This window comes from Mesocricetus auratus, unplaced genomic scaffold, assembly GCF_017639785.1.
Source record: "Mesocricetus auratus isolate SY011 unplaced genomic scaffold, BCM_Maur_2.0 Super-Scaffold_100008, whole genome shotgun sequence".
In the NCBI taxonomy this organism is placed as follows: Eukaryota; Metazoa; Chordata; class Mammalia; order Rodentia; family Cricetidae; genus Mesocricetus; species Mesocricetus auratus.
In genome coordinates, this window is record NW_024429192.1 from 81,984,122 (window position 1) to 82,008,211 (window position 24,090).

The 24,090-nt window shown below is 44.7% G+C and overlaps 1 protein-coding gene across 1 annotated transcript; it reads right to left on the reverse strand.

Annotated features, from left to right (window-relative positions):
* Positions 1 to 22,227, reverse strand: Usp42 (ubiquitin specific peptidase 42). The gene is made up of 18 exons (XM_040751305.1): positions 22,084 to 22,227; positions 17,922 to 18,168; positions 16,444 to 16,644; positions 14,256 to 14,366; positions 13,221 to 13,323; positions 12,446 to 12,513; positions 11,808 to 11,878; positions 11,172 to 11,254; positions 10,300 to 10,411; positions 9,771 to 9,911; positions 9,502 to 9,602; positions 7,858 to 8,008; positions 6,680 to 7,411; positions 6,504 to 6,598; positions 4,373 to 5,836; positions 3,013 to 3,314; positions 1,626 to 1,662; positions 1 to 1,005 (listed from the first exon to the last, which is right to left on the reverse strand). The coding sequence occupies exons 2-17, from the start codon at positions 18,157 to 18,159 to the stop codon at positions 1,655 to 1,657; spliced, it is 3,981 nt and encodes a 1,326-aa protein (XP_040607239.1). The 5' UTR covers positions 18,160 to 18,168; positions 22,084 to 22,227; the 3' UTR covers positions 1 to 1,005; positions 1,626 to 1,654.
* Positions 22,228 to 24,090: the final 1,863 nt, after the last annotated feature.

Genomic DNA, 24,090 nt, shown 5'->3' on the forward strand with positions numbered 1-24,090 from the left:
TTTAATTTGCTGCCATTTATATACTATATAAATTTTACATGCCATATATATACAGTGGGGCAAGTGCTTTTTTAATCTTAAAAAAACAAAGATCAACTTTAGACATCTCTGAACAACACAAACTGTATAAACCATACAGATTATTCAGATACACACTGTATTAAATACAGTCTTTTCCCCACTCCCGTCTCCTGATGCAGGACCAGTGAATTATAAGTGTATCACAGTTTGATAGCATATCCATATTAAAAATAAAATCACAGTATGATTTTTGTCTGTAACTAGAAACTTGAAGGGATCAAGCTGACGACTCAGACTCCAATATCATATTGTCAAGACAAGACACAGTATAAAAAGTGTTAAAGGTAATAAAAACATACTGTAGGCTTTACAAATAATGTCTGGATTATACATTCATAATGCAAATACTCATCATAACTGGTAAATTGATTGGAATAGTTCCACAAAGTTCAAAAACAGAACTTGTCTATAAAATACATCTTCAAATCTTGAATACAACTAAAAGTGAAGCAAATTAGTTTCTAGTATCAGACATTGCAGAGGAAGCCCTCGAAGGTCTAGTTGAGAGCTTGGGTCTTTAAATAAGTCTTTAAATTAAATAGACGCACTGTTGGTTTGTCCTTTAGAAGTCCATGGTTCCCAGTTGGCCGTGCACCAGATGTCTAGCTTGGAGGAACATTACATGAGATACAAGTAGTCAACCTGAGTCTGTAGTTAAGCAGCATCTGAGATGGTCTATTCCAGGGCATTATTTTCAGTGTGGCTTTTATGTACACGGTAATTTACAATGTTCAGCAGTGTACAAAGTATCCGTTTGGAATAAGGGCAATTAAGAAAAGGTAAAAACTTAAAAAAAAAAAAGTTGTCCATGGTAAAGTCTGTACAGTATTTACTAAAGAAGCACCACGCTGTTTGGACAAAGTTATTTTTCTATGTTTATAATTTAATCTGGGTTTGGGATGGCTTCTGTTGAAAATGTTGAATCTGAAAGAAAAGAGGTGCGGGCATTAGCTGAATGGAGGCTAGTCTTCTCACATGCTCTGGATGCGACCCAAGGCTTTTGAAGAGTTGTTGAAAAGAGTTCTGTACCTTCCTGAACTGTAATAAGGGAACCCTGTGATAGCCAAGGAGGCGCCATCTGCTGGGCCCCACAGCTGCTAACCGCCTCAGACCTCAGGTTCCACTTTCACTGGTCAGAGAAGAGGCTTTTAGAGTCTATGTTTTGATGACACTGACAAAGCCTGTTAATTAGCAGCAAACTGAGCTGCTGTAGCAGATCATTTTAAAGTCCTCCTTGCTGACTGGACTTGACATTGTCTTTCCTGCTTCAAGTGTAGACTATAAGTTCCTGTCTCTCAGAGCTACACGATAAAACACCAGCAATTAGGACCCAGGACATGGCACTGACCCCTGTGGTTCTTCTCTGCTCTGAGATACTCAACCCTGTTTCTCAGCACAACTTCCATGTCTGGACACTAGCTGGTGGCTGAGTGTGTGCTAGAGACACAGAACCCCCAGGACCCCAATCTTCAGAAGGAAACCCACCTATATCCAGATACTCAGCACTTTTACAAATGACCAAAACAGACAGGAAAATTGCTTACCGTAATTTTTTTGTTAGGAGGCCAAGACTTTAATCACCTGGAAGGCAAAGTGAGGAAACAATTTAATGTATGTGTACCTGAAATCAGTTTCACAGTTTGATGTCAGCTGCTAAAAGAATCACTTCTACAGGATGAGCAAGCAGACCCTGGTTGGCAGTGCTACAAAGAACACCCATGGAGGATGCTCAAGGGCCATGCCCGGGGACCAGGTCTCTACCCCAGCACACACATTCTTATGTGAGGATGAATGTGAGGATGAGCTGAGAGTCCTACAGAGAACTGGAGTACGCAAGAAAGGGTCAGTGGTCACAGCCCAGAGCAGAGGTGTGGGTACAGAGGCATTAGCTGCAAACCAGCCACCAGTTTGGGACAACCTGATGCAGTGTAGTATATACATGCCAAAGAGCAAAGGTTCCACTCAGAGCCACCATCACATGTCTGCAGCCACACACGCCTTTATTCGTGACCATAATCTTTGGGTGTCTGGGGAAGGCAACATGCTTTTTATATCAAGGGCCAAATGAAGAAAAAACCATTTCAATGAGACAGGCCATGTCTTATCTCTACTGAGTGAAACCAAAACAGTACAACAGAAAACACATGGGCTTTACACAGTCTACTGAGCCAAACCCTCTTTCACACAGTGCTTCACTTGAAGCAATACTCCTCTTCCTCATACTGTTAAGTGTTAGAGCCACTCTGAATTGCAGGTTAGGCTGTAGCCCCAGGGCTGGTTTGCCAGTCTCTGCTCTGACCCACTGACATTATATCCCGTGCATTTTTTACAAGCCAAATGCTCCTATCTAGGGAAAAAGCTCATTAGAAACAGGATAGGAAGAGGAAGGGAGTAGCCAAGCTCACTGGCATTGACCTGTATTCCCAGCACTCAGGAGGGTGAGGTAGGATTTTGAATTCCCAGTTAGCCTGGAACCATTCATTTAGGGAGAAGAGATCCAACAAGAAGAACCTCAGAAACCAGCAGCCTGGAGGGTATGAGCCCCACACTGCTGAGTTATGATTTAGGAATTGGGGTACATTTGGGCCTTTAGGGGTTCAGAAGTTAACACAATACACACACATGTACACATGGGTGCACACAAACATACACAGGCAAATACTTTAAAAGCCAAAGTTCTGTGTGACACACACAGGTTCCAGCATTCTGAGCACACAGGTTATGCTGGGCCCAGCTCCATGCAATTCCAGCCTTCAACAGAGGTTACACCCAGCCAGAGGTCAAACCACACCTGCTCACTGGAACAGTCTTGTTTTGGTGCATCCCCTTGAGTCCACTCTTATACCCTCTGTACCCTTCTATTTCTGTGTTCATCGCCTTTCCCAAAACATGTTACTCAGAGCTGCAACCCTCAACTTTCCGTTTTCTTACCCTGGCCATACTCTGACAGATAGCATCTGTCAGGTCGGCTTTCCACCCTTAAATGCTTGGTTTTCTCCCGGAAAGAGCTGCTGTCCTGCAGAGGCAGGCCATCAGCCAGCAGAAAGGTGCCCTCTGTTCTCCGGAAATGGCTGACAGCCTCGTAGTTCAGGGGCTTCGGTAAATGCATCTCAACATCTTTCACAAAGGCCTCTGACTTCCTCGAATGTCTTTTCTTTTTCTTCTTTTTCTTCCGATGTCTGTGGAGGTCAGCATCGGAGTACGCTCCTGAAAAATCTGATTCTTGCTGATGCCTGCAGAAGAAGCAGCCAGAGGTCAGCACCAAGGAAAACTACAATCCTGGCTCCCCATCCCTCAAGACAACTGGCTATGCATCTGTGAACAAATTTCTCCTGCCAACATGCTGTTTCCTTTCATGGAACAATTTTAAGCCCAAGGACTTCAACTACAACACCACGGTCCCCAGCACTTCTTTGCCTTAGCCAGAATTGGCACATTCTGCCATGTGTCCAGGCACAGGACAGAAAGCAGCACTGCCCTGCTGCCTGGTTAAAAACAACTATGGCAATCTTCTCCCAGTTTTAGTGTTAAGTGATGTCAGCTAAAAGATACAGGAATTGCATTCATGCTCACAAATCAGAAATCAATTAAGACAGCTGCCAACAGTTAAGCTTCTAAGTGATGCAAAACTAATCAGATGTGGTGACAACAGCCTATAAATCCCAGCACCGGGGACACTGGGTAGGTGGATGTTAGTTTGAGGCCAGCTTGGGCCTCAAAAAGACACAAAAACATTTAGACTTTAAAATGACAAATGGTGGCCTAAAAAGGAGACAAAATCCAAAAAAATAGATGGTGTGTCCTAAGCTCACTCTAAGCAGGCAAACAGGTAGAGAAGAAAAGCCAACAGATACAAGAATAGGATGATACATGTCAGACCTGGGAGAGTTGTTAGGGACCAACAATTTAAAAGCCATTTCAAACTTTAGAGATGCAAAACAATGAAATCTCCGTGAGTTTGTAGGCCTAGATGGGGTGGGGGTGGGGAGGAGAGGTGCCTTGGTCCTGCCCCAAATGATGTGACAGACTTTGATGATCCCCCCCCATGGGAGGCCTTACCCTCTGAAGAGTGGGGGGGGATGGGAAGATTAATGGAGAGAGTGGGAGGGAGGGAAGGAGAGGGAACTGGGCTTGGATGGATGGTTTTACTCTAAAGTAAAAAAATCTCCAACACCAAAGTCACCCTGGTGGAACAAGAGCCCTGTGGCCTGGTGTTACCAGGACAGAGCCAGCCACACAAGCACTGTGAGCACTCCCAACTCAGGCACGGCATCCCCTCTCCAGGGCTCACCTGCCATCTCGGTCCCGGTGTTTATCTTTGGACTTCTTTTTCTTCTTAGATTTTTTGTGCTTCTTCGTCCTTGGCTCTTCTACAGTGTCCTTGTCCAGACTTTTGTGGGGTTTTTTCTCTAGGCGGCTATCACTTTCTAGCGTCGCATACTTCCGTTTCCTCGGCTTGACACTTTGGTGTTCATGAAAGCGCTCAGGGAGGCTATGGGTGCTCTCCTGCACATCCAGTACCGCCTTCTCCTGGGGATGCCTCTCGAGGGCCAGGGCAAGGCCAGGGGCCTCTCTGGAGTTGTGGAAGTGGGGTCGTTCCTTCCCCCGGGGTTGTGATTCCCAGGCTTTACGGCCCCAGTAGCTGTCTTTGTGTGGACGCCCAAGCTGGGCAGAGCGTTCATGCTCACGAGCACGGAGAGGCCGCCACTCTCGGGCCGTGTACGGGACGTACCTGTCGTGGTAATACCTGCATTTGTCCCACCGTATCTTCTCTGGGTAGAATCTCTCCCTGACCCAGGCATGCTCGTTTTCCAAATGGTGGTGCCGGCTCCAGTCCTGTTCTGGGCCATTCCTAACCCGTGAGTGATGGTGGCTGTATCTGCTCACAGAGTGGCGCTCAGGGCTGGCTCTGTCACCGTGGCCCAGGTGCTGGCCTCCATTGCAGTATATATTAGCAGGGTGGCGCTCCTGCTTGGAACGCTCTCGACTGTAGCAGCGCCGCTTCTTACGGTGGTGGTCCTCTGTTCGGGCCCTGCCGTCCCTCGCATGCTCCCCACTGGAGGAACGCTCTCTACGGCTTCGATAATGCCCTCGATCCACTTTCCGGAGGCTGCTCACCTTTTCCTTGGCTGGGGAAGGCTCCTGAACTTTGGGTACCACCTTGCTTCCATCATCTTTCTCCCCAGTCACCTGCTCAGCAGCCCCTTCACAAGAGCTGGTGGTCCTGTCAGGCTGAGGAGGCATTGTGTCTGCAGAGATCCCCGAGCTTCTGGAAGAGTCTTCTGCCTCCTCCGACCCCTCTGTGCTGAGGTAAAGGAAGAGTTTTTGCTCACACCCATCACCTGTGAGCACTGAGGGAGCTGGACTCAGCCTCTCCACCGTTTCAGCCAAGGTGGAGCCCTGCTGTGGGTTCTCAGCTACTTCCTCTTTCGCTGCTTGGGTTGGCTGGCTCGGGGTGGTAATCAAGTCATCAGGGTCACACAATTCAGGTAGTGGGGCATCCCCCAAGGTAGTACCGGTGGTGTCACAAAGAGCAGTGATCGGGAGCAGAGCCTCCACAGGGTTAGCTGACACAACAATGGAGGAGTCTTCTTTGGTACAGTTGATGGTGGGCTCCATGGGTGACATGGTCGTAGGGATCTTCATGCTCCCATTGGTGACTGCCTCCGGTGTCTCAAGGGGACCAGTCTCATCACTGATGGGTTTCAGCTGTGAAACAGGGTCCTTCGGGGGACTTTCCCCTGTTGTAGTCCAACTACAGCCCCAGCAAAACAAAGAAGCAAAGTGATGGTTAGCCTTATTGCTGGACAGTTCTACTCAACAGCCTACACGTTAAGCCTCTGATGAGATCAGTATCAAACCTATCATTACTGAAAACCAAGTTTTTCTTTTCCCTCCTTACATAAAAATAAAATGTGTATCAGGACGACCTCCTACTTTCACAATGCTGCAATTCTGGACATGTCATTCTTTCAGGTAAGTGTCTAACGTGCTAAGTGTAGCCAGGAATGGTGGCTACACATACTTGTAACCCACGCAGTGGGAAACTGGGTAAGAATTTGAAGTCAGCCTGATGTACACAGTAAGTTCCAGGCCAGCCTGAACTACATAGTGAGACCCTATCTAAAAGTCTAGGGGCTACGGGCTGTGGCACAGTCAGCCGTGTCCTCAGCACTGCAGACAGCTGGTGTGCAATAGCACATCCAACACTCAGGAGACTGAGAATTCAAGGCCATTTTCAGCTACATAGGGAGTTGGAGGTCAGTCTTAACAGGAAAACATGTTTTCAGGAATACGACTGCACCCGCAAGAGGGCGTGCAGGAGGAAATGTCAGCTGAGCTCATCAAGGGGTCGTGACTACTGGTATTTCATTCTTCTCCTGTGCTCACTCACACTGGCACACTCACTGACATGCTCCTACCTCTCTTCACCCGATGGGTCCTTTGCCTGGTTGGTAAGCTTGAAGGTCTCAAGGATTCTGTCTTCTGGAACAGTCTGTAAAGGAGCAGGTGTCACCTACAATGAAACAAAGATACTTCAGCTCCGTGTCTAATAAAATTCAGCTAAGTGAGCTATGAGATTTGAGACTTCCCTCACCTTTCCAGGAAGACCATTAAGTTTGGAAAAGAGGTTTTCTGTGTGTAGATCGGGCTGGACCTGGCAGCTGGCACTATCACATGCCAGGCCATTCTCTCTCAAGTCACTGTCTGCGCTATTAGCACCATTTAGCGTGACGGATTCTTGAAGCTCATGAAGGGAAGCCTCACCATTCTCCTCTTCAGCTTCTGGCCTGGCACAGGGAGTGCTGGTCATCATGTCTACACCATTCTCCTTGGCCAGACCCTTCGACTCCTCATCGGACTCTTCTGAGGACTCAGCCCCGTAGGGGACCAGCACACTGGAGCTCACCTTAGCCTTGCCGTTCACCATGGGCTTAGAACAGGATTCACTGGGGGAAACTGATTTTGCTACTTTATTAGAAACTGATGTCATGGGTGCATTCGAGGTAGACTGTATTGCAGAAGGGTTAGTGATGGTGGAGGAGGGCGCTGCCTTGCTAGGGGCCTCCAGAGAAGGGCCATGGAGGTTGTTATTCAGCTGTGCCTGACCCTGGCGAACAGGCAACTTGTTGTGAATACTGATGGTAATTTTTTGTTTCTTGGGGTGCTCTGGAATAACTGAGGGCCTGTTGACAGACCAGTTTTGAACAGAAGTTGAAGCATTAACAACAGGACTGGCCCTATTGACGCTGGTGTTTCCATTAGGGCTTGACATGGAACTACTTGGCGTGTCCTTCACTGGCGTGGTGCCATTCAAGTGTGGTGTATTCTATAAGGAGGAACAGAACAGCTGGGTCAGTATTCTAGACACAGAGTACACAGTGGTTAGGGTCCCTTCTCATTTTGGTCTTGGTAATTGACAAGCCTGAGCTCTGCAGAAATACACACAACTCTTTTATCTGTATACAAGCAAACCCCTTTCACACTGCCACACTAAGATGAACCACGAACATGAACAACGTGTCCCTGAGTTTCACTTCCCTGAATACAACTTTAATTAAGAACCCAAACATCTAGCCCACAAGGAGTATGGGACTGGAAGAGGGGCCTTCTACACACTCCCTACGCAGCTACTGGATTAGCCCCCACCCCCAATCCTGAGGGGGTGATTTTGTAATGAAGGCTGCAGTAACCCAGGCAGGAAATTCAGTAGATGAGGCAACTCATCCCAGGTTTGGGGTTGAAGCAGAAATGCTTTCCCGACTGAAGCATTACCTTCATGACATGGGAAGGCAGCTGGGGTCCAATAAACCCTGGTGCTGCCTGTTTGTTGACAACACGCTGACTGATTCCTGGGCGGGGAGAGGACTGGCCAGGGCTATGGGCAGGATGAGCAGGTTCCCCTCCATTTTTCACATCATGTGACCTGGGGACAAAGAATGAAATGGCTTTTATGAGGAAGGACATCTATCTCCTTACATGTATTTATAAATACAACAGTACTTAGTCTGTCAGACAGAAATGGGAAATGGAGCTTCCATATCTCATGGACAGAGCTATACACATCACCTCCATTAGGCTGTCAGTGCTCAGTGAGCCCTCCTCCCCCCCTTTTCCCCCCCATTACATGGCCCTGGTTATCTTGGAACTGGGCATGTAGACTAGGCTGGCCTCAAACATACAGAGATCCACCAGCTTCTGCCTTTGCCTGCTGGGATTAAAGGGGTACACCACTACACCCAGCACCAACTGGTCCATGAAATGTTGGTTTTAGTTTGGATTTTTTGTTATTATTGCTATTGTTTTGGAGACATGGTCTCATTCTAATGCTCTAGATGGCTTGGAAATTACTTGTGTAGTTTTGGCTGGCCTCAAACTTGGGACAATTCTACTGCCTGAGCCTGAGTACTGGGATTACAAGCATGAGCCTCTATGCCTGATGCTCAGTCAATGTTTTAAAGTCTATATTCTGATATTTCTGCTATCTGAAAAATGATTTTTCTGTTCATGTTTTCTATTCTAAATATATATCATTATAGAAACTCTGTAGTATTAACAGTTTCTTAGAGAACCGTCATAGACTCCACATGCCTCTTCTGATTTAGATTATCTCCCAGGCTTTTTTGCCCATAGTGCTCTTTCACTACCTGCATTTAATATTTCAAACTGTTTCCCCTCCATATATATCCAGTGCTTTCCCAGAGCATTTAAAAACAAAAAAGGCTTTATGAAAATCACTCTCAGCAGAAAAATCAAAAATTCAAGGTCTGCTTGAATAATACAGTGAAACCCTGATCTCCCCCAACTCCCAAAACAAACCAATTATTTTTAACATTGGTAATAAATAGTATCTCAACATGTGGATATGACCATTCTGTCATGGTTGAACATCTGGGGACACTATTAATTTTCAGCGACTTGGGATACTTTCTGGGGCGAGAATGTGGCTGACAGAAGGTCTGGCTAACATGTATGAGACCCTGGGTTCTACCTTACAAAGAGAGGAGACAACTTGGAGTATGTATCAGATTTCTCCAAAAATAGCCCTGGTGAGTTAGGAGCTTGCAGCTACAGCAGAAGAGTGGATACAGTGCTGGCGGTGTCTGCCTGGAGGCCAGTGATCAAGCTGGGGAGGCAGTGGCTGAGAGCACAAGGGCAGAGTCCCCTTCCCATGGCCGCCACAGTCCCCAGGCCACTGGGTTACCTCCTTAAGGCTACGGTTCCCTCCTTCTACACTTGTCAGTGAGCTAGAAGTAACAGCACACTCATTACTTGTACTCAGAAAAACCCCATGCTCAGGTACATGACAATTCATCTTTAACTCTCTGTTTTTAAAGAGCAGCTCAAATTAACTATGTTCATGAGGGGAAGAGAAGTTGGTACACTAGTGAAACCAACAGCTTGTTTTCCAGTCATTACCTGATATAAAAGAGCACATAAGCTTGCTGGTTAAGCACCGATCTGATATCACTGGTGGACACGATGGAGTCATTCATCTGATACCAGAGGCCATTGCTAGCCTGCCAAAAAAAACCACAAAGAGAGGTTGAATTTAGTTTGATGTCAAGGAGCACAGCAAAAACACCGAAGAAAAACAGACCATCACAGCTAATTATAAAAGTTCCACTGTTGGTCCCATGAATCCAGTGCTGTCCTACAGCAGACTTAGTAGCCACCCTGCAGCTTACCTTTATGTAGCAAAAGTAGTGGCCAGCGTGACAGTTAAAACCAGTGTGTACCAGCACAGCATACAAAACGTAAATAATTGGTTCTCCGTTGGGCTGAGACATATAGGGCCGAATATCAAGATACTCGGGATATTTCACATCCTAAAAATAAATGCAAAGAGTTAGGGCCATTACTTCTAAATACACAAGTGATCCATGTTTTTGGCTACTGGTACACATCTAAGGAGGGGGTTCAAGGAAGGGACGTGCAGGACCTACAACCCTTGACCCCAGAAATCCAATGTATGGAATAAAAGAGCTGAGAGTAATCCCGTTGCTTTTATTTGCCATAAATAAGGAAGGATACACACTATGAATCTTCAACAAAATGTAACAGTGACAATTCCAGATGTCACTCACAACTTATTTTAAGTGACTCAAGCATATGTTACATCTCTTGCACACTATATCTTGGTCACTTTCGCCATTAACTGGGAAGGGAAAAATTCAGTGTACAGTGATGAAAGAAAATCATAAATCATGTATATACCTTAGCAATTTTCCCGCCTGTGAAGTTGGCAAAGCGCTTCAGTGAAATGGTGAGAACATTAGAAGACCTGTGAATGGTGAATCTCTTTGAAGCTGGAACCATTTTTTTGCACCTTGAAACACACAGGAAGAAACATTGGGATGCTTAGTGTAGATATTTAAGTGTATTTTTTTATAAACACCCTAAGTTCGTATTTCAAAACAAAGAAACCAAAAATAACAACAAACCATCTCTTTAAACCAACAGTCAAAACAGTAAAATTAGAAATCCCAGGAGGGCTGGGGGTATGGATGAGTGGGTGAGCACTTGCCTAGTATGCAGAAAGCCTTAGGTTCAACCCTCTGTAACACCACACACACAGAGTAGTAATAATTATGAAGGGAACTGCCTAACAATGAAGACATGTAAGCTAATGGTTTGGGAACATTAAAACTCAAAAGCCAGTTTGGACCACATAAAAGATCCTGCCTTTAAAAAAGACAATTCGCCAGGAAGAGGTGGCAAACGACTTTAATCCCAGCACTCATAGGCAGAGGCAGGCAGATCTCTGAGTTCGAAGCCAGCCTGGTCTACGGAGTGAGTTCTAGGACAGTCTCCAAAAAAAGCTACACAGAGAAACCCTGTCTCAAATAAATAAATAAATAAATAAATAAACAAACAAATAAATAAAGACAATTCAAAATATTCAATATAGTTCCAGGGTAGGGCACTTGCCTAGCACATGTGAGACTCTGAACTCCACACCCAATACTCCAAACAAAAGGACAGGAAAAAGAAAATCATGTAAAAAGCATTTAAAACTGAGTCAATTCTAAACTGGAATAATCCCAGGAAAGCAAAGCCCTCTTCTGAAACACATCACCCAGTCATACTTGCTGCATTTGTAGGAGTTTTCTCCATCCAGTTGTTCTGGCTTCACAAACTGCTCTAATGCCTTGGTAACACTTTGAGCAGCCTAGGAAAAAGGCAGAAGCACCATGTCATCATACACACTGCCAGTGGTTCAGATGGATAGGCGAATGCACATACCATTAGACAGAGAAAATACACATACACACACACACACACACACACACACACACACACACATACACATGGGTAGAAAAGCAACAGGAAATGTTTATGTAATTTTCTTTTACTGTTTATGATGTATCTACTTTTATATATCTACTCACACAGATACACATACATTCAAGTTTCTAAGCTTTTTCTTTTTTTTTTTTAAGCAAGAAATCTATTGTGAAGCAACATAGATCACACCACTAAAGAATGAATTCTGAGAGGCAAGCTTTGCATTTCTATGCAGTATATCTTTTCTTTCCTTAAGCACAGAACTGCATCTGTAATGAGAAAAAAGCTCCAAACAACAAAAAACAGGAGTGTGAAGAAGTCAATAGCTAAAGTTTCTCAGAGTAATAATAACCATCTATGCTTGATTGATATGAGCATAAAAAGTCCAAAGCTATGAAAGGCTGTTTAACTTCACTATCATTAACTGCTGAGCTCACCTTAATCTCCAATGTTATGTCCAGATATGGATCAAAGGTATCTGAAACACCCTTGCAATTTAAACATTTGACTGAAATAAAAGGAAATGTCAACAGTAAGTTCTTGCCATACCAACTACTGAAAATACAGAAAACATTTCAAAATAAAGAACATAAGAGTACAGGCCTGTAAGGGAATCCCACAAACCATGGTAGAAGTGCCATAAACCTAGCCCCTGTAAGCCACTTGCTGAAATATAAATTGCTAGAACCTCTAGATACTATATGATCCAGAAATTAGAAGACTTCACCCTGCACAAGCATTTGCACAAATGTTTGCACAAACGAAGGTATCTGATTATGAATGATCTACAGTGTACTGATACTAATACCATCAAAACAGAAACTCACTTACTCCTCAACAGGAAATGAGGGAACTCTGACTTCACCTTTAAGCTTTCTAGCAGTAAGAGAAATAGGAAGATCTTATGCACAGTATGCTCCCACTGTGTGTGTGCATAAGCAAGTACCAGAAGGATATACTATAGTAGAAGTCTGGGCAGACCTGTGATCTACTTTTTATTATTACCTGGCCCCTACTGTTCACATTTTAAAATCATAAGCATGTATGTCATGATGAATCTTCAAACAAAGTTTACCTCGAGATCTTAGGTATCCTCCAAATATCTGGCAGACCAGGGTGGTAGCTTGGGTGTGTCTGTCTAATCTGAAAAACATCCAAATAGAGACATGAGAGGAGAGCTTGGCAAGAGAGGAGAGCTTGGCAAATACTGTGCCTAGACTTTAAAAGCATCTATGTTTAAAAGAACAAAAACTCAAAGGAGAATCACAAAGAACCATTACATCAGAATGTGTGGCAGCTGGAGACTAGCCCACTGTGAGAGCTTGGTGAAGAGGATGCAAGGACCTGTTGGGAAGGGGTTTGAGGCAGAGAACTGAGAGATGCTCTTTGCAAACCTGGCAAGGGAAGCTGAAGGCTGAGTACCTCCTTCTGCTCAGCACTAATGGTCATCCAGACCAATCCTTAAGACTTGAGATAATGAGAGCAAAGAGGAACATGTGCAGGTGTCCAGAACACAGTAGGTGGGTTAGAATCTTTCATCCTAGTCTGCATTTGGATTTTAGTTACAAAATTGATAACTGAAGGGGTGGGGATGGAGCAGAGTTCTGTGTCTGGAGATGAACAAGGAGAGCATTAGGTATGGCTAAACAGGAAAAATGACTAGATGCTGACATAGAATGCCCAACATGTGTGATCAACAAACTCAAATGGCTACAGTAAGTCCATTTCCTTACATTTTAGTCATTTTATAATAATGCGAATCAGGGGAAAGGGCACAGCAGATCTATGTCTTCAAGGAGACAGGCTGAGAGCATGACCTGACAAAGCAACATTGACTCTGCTGTACTTACTTATTGCTGCCATTTAAACACGCTTTCTGCATGGCATCGACTGTGTACTGAAGAAATTCATGGGCATCTTCTTGGTTTCCAAAACGGAAGTGTCTAGCTATACCTGTAAGATTTGAAGACAAGGCCTTATTATTACATCACCTGTGCCATGGTGACACCCCTAAAGCTACACCCTGAGCTCTGTGCCTGGAAAAATCCCTGAATGACTTGTTTTTTGAGGCTAAGTCTTAGTATCTCAGGTGGGTCTCAAACTCTCCATGTAACTGAACATGACCTTGAACTCCCAATCCTCCTGACTTCAGTTCCCAAGTGTTGGGATCAAAAACATGCACCACACCCAGATCATCTCTTAACAGCTTTTTAGGCAAAAGGATTATAGCTTGTCACTCATAACCATATACCTCCTTCATTACCCAGCCAGAAGCCTGAGTTTTGTATTCATTTTTATTACAGCTTGGCTAAATAAAATGATTTAAAAAAAAAAGTATAGTTCAAAAAGCACATTGGGGGGTTGGAGAGATGGCTCAGTGGTTAAGAGCACTGGCTACTCTTCCAGAGGACCCAGGTTCAATTCCCAGCACCCACATGGTAGCTCACAACTGTCTGTGACTCCAGTTCCAGTGAATCTGATACCTTCACACCAATACACATAAAATAAAATTAAAATAAATTATTTTTAAAAAAGGAACATTGGTAAGCTGGGTGTGATGGCATATGCGTATACTTTAGTACTTGGGATATGGAAATCAGGAGTTCAGAGACATCCTTGGCTACATAGCAAGTTCAAGGCCAAGTTGGGACACAGGAGACCCTGCCTCAAAAAGCATGATGTAAGAAAACTGCATACAAGTCCTGAATGGTATTGCACACCTGCAATCTCAGCACTTGGGAGGATGATGCAAGAAGAATGCCATGAGTCTGGGGCTAGACTGGGCTACAGTGTGAGCCCCTATCTCAAAATATAAAAAGAAGAGATATAGATAACAAATAATTAGACATGGAATACAGACATGAGCTACTGCAGCTGAAACTTACGCCGCATTTCATTGATGACGAACATCGGCTTGATAACGTCCCCAGGGTTGCTGAGTGCCTGGGTAATGTGTGTTTGCATTATGCACATCATACAAAATCCTTCTGCATGGCCTGCAAAACAATTAGAATCCAAATGAGCAAAATGTGACAATATGGAGCAGGAAGGTAGACCAGAAATAGAAGGCCGATGCCCAGGCTGCAGCAACAGTGCCAGCTACCATGTGTGTGCACTAAGCTTGCTACTATCATTAATTTTCATCTAATGAATCTAGGAAGCCTGGGTATGTACTGACTACTTTAAGGATAAGAGAAGAAATGTGCCCAAAGTCAGATACCTATTAAGCAGCATAAATGCAAGACAGAGGTGCTAGATGTTTCAATGAAGAAGGCTAGAGTGTGAACAACTACAATAGCAGGGCTGTGCAGCAGTGGCAAGCACTTGCTTAGCACGCGAGAGAGGCCCTGAGTTCAATCACCAGCACCCAAAGAAGAAAAACAAGATCTTCTTATCACAAACAAAAATTAACTAAGTGATCACTGACCCAAATAAGAAGTAGGAAATGTCTACAAGAAAACAGTAAAAATACCTGACCTCAGACTAGGTAAACATTTTTTTACATTTTATTTGTTGTATATTGTATGTGTTTGGATGCACATGCCAGTGTGTGGAGGGCAGAGGAGTACTTGTGGAGTTGGTCCTTTCCTTCCAACAACAAGAGTTCCAGGTATTGAATTCAGGCTGTCAGGCCTGGTGGCAAGCAACCCGACCTTCTGAGTCAGCTTGCCAGCTCAATACTTCTTAATAGAGCATTTAAGATGTAACTGATAAAAAATAAAAAGTAATGAAATAAATTCTGACTATAAAAAATAAACTTCCCAAAAGACACTGAGATGAAAAGACATCTGATGAAGAAGACATATACAAGTCTCAGTCTAAAATTTCCAAATCCCTTTAGAAACAGTTTTGAAGCACAGGATGAAGCCATTTCATTCTTATCCAAGAGAAATAAAATACTTGTTTCATAAAGACTGGCAAATATTTACAACAGCTTTTTTTTATTATTTATTGGAGACAGGGTCCCAGGTAGGCCAGATTGGCCTGGGACTCATTTTATAGTAGAGGATGACCTTGAACTCCTGATCCTCCTGCCTCCACCTCCCAAGTGTGTAGCAGTGTAATTTGTGATGGCTCAAAACAAGTTAACAGCCAGTCAAATAGAGTATGCTCATTTGTGGAATACTATTCAGCAATAAAAACAAACCAATAGAATGTTGAATTAATTATGCCAAGTCAGGCAAAATAAAATACATACTTTGTAACTCCACATATGCAACACGCTGAAAAAAAAAATCAAACTAATCTGTTGTGAAGGAGGCATTATCAGGACTTGTCGAGGGTAGAGGAGGTGATCAGGAACAGCAGGGAAGTGGTGACAGCAGACAGGGAGGGAGGCACTAGCAAACTGTTGGATATGAGTGCAACAGTGGTCAGAATCTCAGAGGTGAACACAAATGTTGGCACGCATTAACTTATGAATTTGAAGCATGTGGTTTACTGTTTATCAATCACACCTCAGAGAAGCTGTGGAGAGGGATGGGGACAGCAGTCAAAACCCCCAAACTGAATGGCTTAATTCCAAATTTTACTAGTCAACAATGAGCTGGGCTTCTACCGAGTTAAGAGAGATCTAAAAAAACCAGGAATTCCAGCTCACACCTCTAACCACAGCACTGTGGAAGATGAGGAGGGTGTTTGCCTTGATTTTAAGGCTGGCAGAGCTACACAGTGGGTCATCCCAAGCCCCCCCCCAAAAAAAAACTAGGAGGTTTTGAAATGTCAAATGCTGACAAAATAAGCTTCTTTTTAAATACTTACAGATGAAATTAGGTGTGAAAAGCTCCTTATGCAATCCAAACACCAACCCTAAGTCCCCCACCCCACCCCATCCTGGTTTCTAAACCAGCAAACCAACTTCCCAGTGATCATATAACTTGGTTTTTTTTTTTTTTATTGCAGGCTGAGGATTAAACCAAGGGCCTGTGCATGCTGAGAAAGCACACTACCACTGAGCTAAATACCTACCCATGGTCATGTAATTTCACTAAATACTTTGTTTCAGAGGAAGACAGCAGTAGGGAAGCAAACCACAGCACTGAAAACAGGCACACAAGAGCACACAGCACTTACATGTCTTGGAGTGTTCATGGGACAACATGTAATTGGCGAGGGGTGGTGTGTAGGTCAAACACTGCAATGCGGCATTGGCAAAACAGGTATTGCCCAAATTCTGGAGCCCAGCGCCAACTCGATGACTTTGTTGCCACTTAAGACAAATCTTTTCAGATGGAAATAGAACCTTTTGAGGAGGAGCAATGCCATCACCTAGGACTTAAAAAAAAAAGCAAAAAATTAAAACAAAAAACAAAGCTTTGTACACTTCACAAGCAAAACATACAGCAATGCCTGAATCTGATCAAGATCCTACCCCGTATTACCAGTCTGCCACAAACACCAAGGAGAAAGCCACAATGAATCCCAGAGCCTGTGGTGAGATTAACTCTCCTATTAAGATATAAATCCACTTAACATGTACACTTTATTGAAACTAATTTAAAAAAACACTGACTGGATTTATTTGTATTTGTGTGTGTCCCACGTGTGCACACACAAGCACTGGTAACCATGAAGGCCACAAGAGGGTGTAGGATCCCCTGGACTTGAAGTCACAAGTATTGACTCACTTGATAGGGCTACTAGGAGGTGAACTCCGGTCCTATACAAGAAGTGTCAGTACATTTAACTGCTGAACTGTCTTTCCAGTCCCAGACATTCTTTATTGTTATGAAAGAATTCTCTAAGGTGTACATACTAAAAAGCTTATAGACAATAAGCAACGTGAAGTATTAGACTTGTCTAAAATACCAGGGAAAGGCAAGAGGATATGTGTGACTTTTACATATAACACCCTAGGCACATGTGTTTATATACAAACACCCGGAGGAGGGGGTCAGTGGGTGGAGGTACTATGAACTGGTAAATGTCCAAGTTGGCTGATGGCTGAGAGTTCATTAGAATTCTACCTTTATATGTTCCCGTACCTTTCCATAAAAAGGGTCTGGGAATGTAGCTCAGTTAACGGAGTGCTTCTCTACAAAGTACAAAAGGTCCTGAGATTGCTCCCTAGCACTGCCTATCATCCCAGCACTCAAGAGATAGAGACAAGAGAACCAGGAAGACAAAAGAAATTAGCCAGCTTTGGCTATACAAGGAGTTTGAGGCCAAGACAAAGTTTTTCCTTCAATAAATTAGGAATTTAAAAAAATCATTCATAGCCGGGTGGTGGTGGCGCACACCTTTAATCCCAGCACTCGGGAGGCAGAGGCAGGCAGATCTCTGTGAGTTTGAGGCCGGGCTGGACCGATAGCCTCTGAAACAATACAGAGAAACCCTGTCTCGTAAAAACCAAAAAAAAAAAAAAATCATTCATATCCTAATAACTGAAAATTAATCTACCCTCCTACTTGTGATACTTGCTAATAGTGGAGTGTGGGTGGGAAGGGAGAAGGAATGCTCATTACAGCAAATGTAATAGTTCTAGTCTTGAAAACCACTGCCCTTCTCAAGCATTTGCACAGGAAATCCTGGCAGCAATTCTGCAATCATACCTTGATCCTTCGGAGGTGATGGTTTTGATTTATCAGGTACAGATGAATTAGAATAAACTACAGCACCAGGCACTGGCCCTAAGGAAAGTGTATGATTTGAAACATCACTTATTGAAGACACAGCACCCCAGCTGGCAGAGCCTGTGTCCATGTCTTCAGGTGAGACTGCCTCAGAACTGCCAGGCTGGTTCTGACAGGTTGATGGGTCTGAAGGTTCAGTTTTGTCAACTATGGTCATTTTTCAACCCTGCAAAAGACAAAAAGCATGTTTGTTTCAATGGGTAAGAAGAGCAGTCTACTTAACCAGCCACTCTATCTTGGAAATGTGTGTCTAGCCATTTAAAACCGTCTTCAAACAAATCACCCAAATATAAAACATTAGTAGATGGGGTGGCTCAGCTGGTAGAGGTCTTGCCTTGTATCCATTAATTCCAGATTCCATCATCTCCCATATATCATAAACCAGCATAGTGGTGCATGCCTGTAATCCCAGCATTGGAGAGGTGGAGGCAGGAAGGTCAAGAGTTTAATACAAGACCCTGTCTCAAAAGTAGCAACAGCAACAACAAAAAACCTGTATCCTATACCATATCCCCCCAATCCATCTTTCAATTTAAAATTAGACACCTCAATTCAAAATCATATATAATTAATGAAAAACATTGTTTTCATCTCTACTGCTTAAAGCTAGGACCATTCTACACTTTAATATATATGACTACATTTTTAATTCATATACCATTGGGGGAGATCTCAATTACATTAAGAGAATATTTAACTTTGATTTTTAACTCAAAGTCTAAAATACCACTGTATAAAATTTGAAGTTTTGGAAAATTATAGCTACAGAAAAGTCTTATCAGTGAAACACATTTTCCCGAAGAAATCCATGTATATGAATTATAACTTTTAAAAATGAAACCTATAATTTTACTAACATCAAACTTTGAAGACAAATGTGTATTTAATTCTCTCTGAATCTCATTTTCAAATCTACTAATTGAGCTCTTTTCGATGTGCTGGGCATCATATTAATTGCTGAATATATATGAACTTGCTACATCTTCATGATGAGCCAGTCAAAATCTGCAAGGTTTACAGAATGGAGCAGTAATAGCAGCTCAAAGTAGTCAGGCACTAGGACAGAGAGCCCCAAGAACCCAGCTGGGCAGTTGTCTAGCCACTACACCACCTAGTCTGTGCTTTTAGGAATGGTGCAGACAGCCAATCCACATGTCACCCCCCCCCCCCCCGAAGGAAACCTTTGAGGAGTGCTCCACTGACCTCCCTATGGCTCTTCCCAGTATCTGAACTTGGCACACTTTGTCTCTGGAACACTCCCCATAATACGCTCCCACTATTGGGTCCATTTTTAGTTCCTGCTGCCTCTTGAGTTCCTGCAAGCTATTATTTTCTATCTTTCTATCTCTGGTCAGTGAACACTTTCAATTCTCAGGGATGACAATTCCTTCCATTCCAAGGCTGGATTAGAAACCCCATCCTAAAGAGCTTCCTTGACAACTTTTCACTCCAAGAATGAGTCAGAAACCCATGCTAAAAACTCCTTGTGCTCATATGTATGGTAGCATACAGTAAAAACTCCTGTGCTCATCTGCATGGTAGCACGCAGTAAAAACTTACTCCACCCCACCTGGCACAAGGAAAGCTTTCCAAACATGTGTTCAACAAATGAATGAAATCATGCAAACAGGATTGTGCTGAGTGATTTACAAGGTATCTCATTTACTCTGTTAAAAACTCTGAACTAAGGAAGTACCTCTAAAACCTGGCCTTTAAATGTGCAGCACTGTGAAGTACAAAGGGTAATACTCATGTACTCGCCACCTCAGTGAGCACTGGCAACACATGCTTGCTGCTCACAATAAGCACGTTTCTTAAAAGCTTCAATCTTTCTGTTTGCAATTCTTAATTAAAGTGAAGTACAACCGTAACAATGTGGGGACAGTTATGTAAAAACAGAAAGTCAATTATATCTGATTCGAATATTTAATCAGTTCAAGATAAATGATCTTCATTCACAAGAAAGACTAAGCCTGTTATCCAAATAAAGTTTATACTTTTTTCATCTTACATACACACATCAATAAAAAGTATACTGATGAAAGAAAGGAAAAGGAGAGATAGTTAAAGGAAGAAAGCCAAAATTGGGTAATAAGGAGAGGTAAATGCACCCTTAGTTAAAATAACATTAATAACAGTAAAATCCTTGGTTTTCCTGGGATAAGCAATCTTTCCAGACAATGACTAACAACCAAATAAAATATCATTATTCTAGGAAAGGTGGGGCAGTAGGCTTAAAAGAAAAATATTAAGGAAAACAATTCTAGTCATCAATAAGTATGTTATTGTTTGATTCTGGCAAGACTAACCAAATCCATCTGTCCTCTTCCATTTAGATATTCAGTCAATGAAATCGTATCCTAAAACTTTCTATCAACCTAAACGCTGCCTATTATAGAGACAGCCTTTCTTAAAACCCAATTAAACAGGACTCATGTGGCTCCTGTTCTTTATTCTAAGTAAAGCTTGTGAAAGTTAGTGTTTAAAATAGGACTGTGAAAGTAACTACTTCAATGAAAGTTGAGCCTTTCCCCTAACTCCTCATGATAATTTAAGAGACCATTTAAAAAGACTCTAGCAACCTGAACAGGGACCAAAGTTGGGTAAATGTGCAGAATTAAGAACCTTTACTTGATTATGTCTCTTTTATGGGGAGTAGATGCAGGCTATGTTAATCTTTTTCATTTAAAAAAGAGTATCACTAAACATTGTGTCACTCCATGTATACTGAAGGACTAAACACACACAAAAACTTATACACCACTTCTTCATAAACAATACTAGTTGTAACATTTCCATCTTAAGAAACTTTTAAAAGACACCATTTGAATTTTAATTATTGTTAGGTAAACAGGATGGTTAGCCTTAAACCTTTGCAAACCAAATACTTAATGTAGTATTGATTCAATGATTACAGAAAAGAAAGTGAAACTGTCCCTAAGTAAAAACAAGTGTAACTGATTATTCGCAGCCCTAATGCACCTGAGTGACATGGTAAAAGCTAATGTTTAAAATGCACGGTTTGAGGAAACGTTATCCTCCATAAAGCTCTACCAGAACCTAAATCGGGTTGTTACTTTGTAAAAGGGGCGTTAACTAGTTTCCCAACACTTTTTGTTACTTGAGTGTATTTACTTGAAAGAAGCACAAACAGGCAAGTCCTAAGGCCTTCAAATATAAAAGAGCTATTCAACAAAAGTAATCTCAACTGTATTCATTCTAGGGAGGTTAAAGTCCTAGATTGTAAAACTTTGGTCCCGTCAAATTTTCATTTCAAACATCTGAATTCGATCCCTCCCACCCGCCTTTTCCCCCAGGTAAGTTAGTTCTTCCTGCCCCAAAGATAAAGAACATGAGGGAGGAAGGCACACTTGCTTTTTTCGGAGGGGAATGAGCTACAGGGCTCCTCCCCCCAACACCCCCGGCCGCCCGCCTCTCCTTCGGGTGCCCGCTCTGGCGTGGGCAACTCCGGCGTTCTGCGGAGAAGCCGAGTGGACCGCGCCCGGGTGGGAAAGTTTGTCTGGGGTGGGGGCGGGGTGGGGGTGGGGAGGCCAGCCCCGAGCTCCCAGGGCCGCCCTGGGGCAGGAGGTGGCAGTCACGCGGGGGGCGGCGGGCGGGCCCCGGACGCCGGCTACACTGTCCCGGCGTGCACACGCCCACCCCGGCAACTCCGAACCCGCCGGCGGCCCGGGAGCAGCCGGCAGCAGCACGGCCCGGCCAGCGGGCCGAGGGGGCGGGCTGGGGCCGGTGGGGGTGGGAGCGCGGTGGCCATGGCAACCAGGGGGGTCCGGCCCTCCCCGTGCAGCCCCAGCGCTGCCTTCGCTGCGAGCCCTCCCGCCCGCCGTGGCCGCCGCCTCCTGCTCCGCGGGCCTGGCTCGGCCGGGCGGCAACAACGCGGGTCCGCAGCCGTGGGGTCCCCGGGCCTCCCGGCGGCTGTAGAGGGGGCGGCGAGCGAGGGGCCGCGCCAGTCCCGGCGGGCCGCGGCCGGCTGAGGGTGGCGGGGGGCTGAGGCCGCGAAGCCAGAACACGCGGCCGGGCCCCACGCCAGCCTGCAGCGGGCGGGAAGGAGGCGGGAGCTTACCTGACCCGGCTCGGCACTCGCTCCATCCCCCTCGGCTGCCGCCGCCGCTGCCGCCGCACACAGCCCAGCCGCCCGGCGGGGGACAATGACGTGCCTCCATCCGGGCACCGCCGCCGCCGCCTCCGGGTCAGCGCCGCACCCGCAGCTCGCCGGCCGGGCCGCCAGGGGGCGCGCCAGGGCCGCGCCCGCACGCGCCGCCGCCACGGCCTCCGCCGCCCAGGGGCCGTCGCGCAAGAAGCGCGGCGCGCAGCTAACGGGCCCGGCAAGCGCGGGAGGGGCCGTCGCCCAAGGGCGGCGGGGCGCGGGTTGGCCTCGCGCGTCAGCTAAGCGCCGGGCGCCGCCAGAGAAAATACACCGATTGGGCCGACGCGCTGATTGGCGGGACGTGCTGATTGGCTGGGCGTCCGGCGGCGGGGAGGGGCCCGCTTCCGTCCGGAGTTCCCGGAGCTACCCCAGCTGGAGCCCTAAAGCTAGAGTACACCTGAGCTGCCTATCCCTGGAGGCTGGGATCCCCTTCTATGCTTGGGCGGGAACTCTGGGCTCCGCGATCTCTGGCTTTTAGGCCCACAGGTCATCACCAAGACGAAGGCTCCGCGGTTCGCCCTACGGAGTCCAATTGAGCAAAGGGACAGCTCTTGTACCCCCATCGACATTTCACTTCAAGCCTTAGCGCTGCAGTGTTTGGGGGCAACTGGGTGGGTTCTTGTGTCCCAGTGCTACGGTCGTACTTATTGTCACTTCCTGAATCTCGAGGCTGGAGAAGAGTAGTATATCCTTGCATCCCCTTCTCTACAGCACCTGCCTGTGGCGTCCTTTTAGGACTCGAGTTTTTCACCCCTGACACCACCAATTCATTCCACTCTACTGACCCAGGGAGCTGTGGTCCTAACTAACCACCCCTTTGCGTCCTTTCTCACTAAGTCTGGTCTAATTGACCGGCCAACACTCCACTCTGGTTTCACTTTACTATTATGAACAATTTTTGTTGTTTTGTTTTTAAAATACAGATCAAAGTATATCATTTTGCCTCTTCAGAGCCTTCCTCGAGCCAGAGAAGAGGCTAAACTTCTCAGCCTGGGATTTAAAAGTCCCATGATTCCCAGTACATGTGAGTCTGAGGCAAGAGGATCACGAGTTTGAAGGCAGCCTGTGTGATACATAGTGATATTCAGTCTCAAAACAACAAAACTCAAAACTCCACATTTCCTTTCTGTTATGTGTTCCAGCCACAGCCAGTTCTGCTAACCCCACCCTGACACTAACCCTCCTGACTACTATATTTGTAGACTGGAAGCCTATACGTACTCATTCTGCCGATTTTATTACTGTCCCTGTAGGTTGGCTATAAAATTTAGGTTGTGTATTTGGAACAAAAAGCTGAAAGAAAGGGAATCCCAGTTGCTCAGATTTCAGCATCTCCTATCAAGGTTAGCACAACCTTCTTCTTTACAAACAGTGGTGCTAGAATTTTACCATCGTAGCTCCCCTCTTTTTTAAGATTTATTTGTTACATATACAGTCTTCTGCCTATGTACCAGAAGAGGGCACCAGACTGAATTGTAGATGGTTGTGAGACACCATGTAGTTGCTGGGAATTGAACTCAGGACCTCTGGAAGAGCAGTCAGTGCTCTTAACCTCTGAGCCAGATCTCCAGCCCTCATTGTAGACTTTTTTTTAACATTAAGAGATTTGCAAAAGGTGAGGTAGCTCATGTCTGTACTCCTGAGGCAGGACTGCTATGAATTCAAGCCACTTTGGACTACATACAGACCGACATCCTGTCTTAAAAATTAATATATAATAAATATCTATATAATAAAGCAAATATATTTAAATATATTATGTATATATACATATATTTTTTTAAAAACTAAGTGTGATGATGCATGTCTAGCCAAGGCTAGAAGTAGTTTTGAGAGAATAGAACTGACATCCATAGGCTGGGTACTTTGCTTGCCTTTTCCCAATGCCTTTCAGAGGACTAAATCCAAATACTACGGAACTGA

Coding starts and splice junctions, on each gene's coding strand:
- Usp42 (XM_040751305.1), bottom strand. CDS start 18,159: ATGACCATAGTTGACAAAACTGAACCTTCAGACCCATCAACCTGTCAG. Junction 8,009..9,501: donor TATGTGCTCTTTTATATCAG/GTAATGACTGGA, acceptor CTTTGTCCCCAG/GTCACATGATGTGAAAAATG. Junction 5,837..6,503: donor GACCCATCGGGTGAAGAGAG/GTAGGAGCATGT, acceptor CTGGGGCTGTAG/TTGGACTACAACAGGGGAAA.